Source organism: Oryzias melastigma, linkage group LG16 (assembly GCF_002922805.2).
Source record: "Oryzias melastigma strain HK-1 linkage group LG16, ASM292280v2, whole genome shotgun sequence".
NCBI classification, from domain to species: domain Eukaryota; kingdom Metazoa; phylum Chordata; class Actinopteri; order Beloniformes; family Adrianichthyidae; genus Oryzias; species Oryzias melastigma.
This window is the reverse complement of record NC_050527.1, coordinates 22,027,349-22,028,391: the sequence shown is the minus strand read 5'-3', so window position 1 is coordinate 22,028,391 and position 1,043 is coordinate 22,027,349. Positions and strand designations below refer to the sequence as shown.

The 1,043-nt window shown below is 40.0% G+C and overlaps 1 protein-coding gene across 3 annotated transcripts in view; it reads left to right on the top strand.

Moving 5' to 3' along the window:
* Positions 1-1,043, top strand: part of dop1a (DOP1 leucine zipper like protein A) — a 34,483-nt gene that overhangs the window by 30,964 nt on the left and 2,476 nt on the right. For all 3 annotated transcript variants that reach the window (XM_024267666.2, XM_024267665.2, XM_024267668.2), the window contains 2 exons: positions 547-683; positions 754-809. In XM_024267666.2, the coding sequence (XP_024123434.1) occupies positions 547-683; positions 754-809 (193 nt within the window). The remainder of the gene's footprint in view (positions 1-546; positions 684-753; positions 810-1,043) is intronic.

The following is a 1,043-nucleotide window of genomic DNA, read 5'->3' as shown; positions in this document are numbered from 1 at the left end:
AAATACTTTTCGGTTGAGGTCTTTAAGAACCACTCCGATCATCTCATGATCTATTTTAGAAGCCCTCCCAGTGTTTTTTAACCTATGATTATGTAGTTTTTCACCCAAATCAAAGAACCTGTGCCGTTTTCTAGGACATAGTTTCTGCAGAGCGACAGGAGTTCATTAAAACATCATTAAAAGCCGTACAGATCCGATCAGGTCTGGCGAGGAAAACAGAGACATACATGGATCTATTTGTCTTCAAGTGGTGGATTCTGAATTAGCTTGTGGATTTTCTTTGTCACACATGAGATCTTTTTTATATACAGCATTTCTCACGTTCTCCTGATTCACAACAAATCGAAAAAATAAATACTCAGAAATACAATTTTAATTTTAATGATCTTAATGTATGTCCTCCGTCATCAGAAAAATGCCACAAGAACATGATAAAAACACCATTTTCATCAGTAATGTTTGTACTTGTGGGGATGTTTAGATGAAGTTCCTGCCTGTTTTTCTCTGTGTTTTTTGTGTTAATAAAGCAGACTTGTGTTTGTTTAGAGCGTCTGGTGGAGAGCCTGCGTCTGCCTCAGGTGCCCATCCTTCATGCTCAGGTTTTCCTGTTCTTCAGAGTGCTGCTGCTGCGCATGTCCCCCCAGCACCTCACCTCACTGTGGCCCACCATGATCACTGAGCTGGTAAATCTAGAAATCTTTAGCTTTCTTTTGGTTCACATCAGCTGTTCACACACTCACTCTTACTCTGTAGGTTCAGGTTTTCCTACTGATGGAGCAGGAGCTGATCGCAGATGAGGACATCACAAGGTGCAGTGCCATGAAAAGCATTTTTTTAGCCCTTTAACACTGGAGCTTTAGCTCTAGCGTCCAAGTTCTTTTATGCAATGAACATAATTGTAAGAGATTCTAGCATAAAGAAAATCAGCCTTGCACTGTTATGCAACACTTATAACTTTACTAACTTCATTAAGTGTTGCATATTGATACAAAGCTGCTGTTCTCCATGCCAGAACATGCTGATTGATCGCATAAATGGTTCAG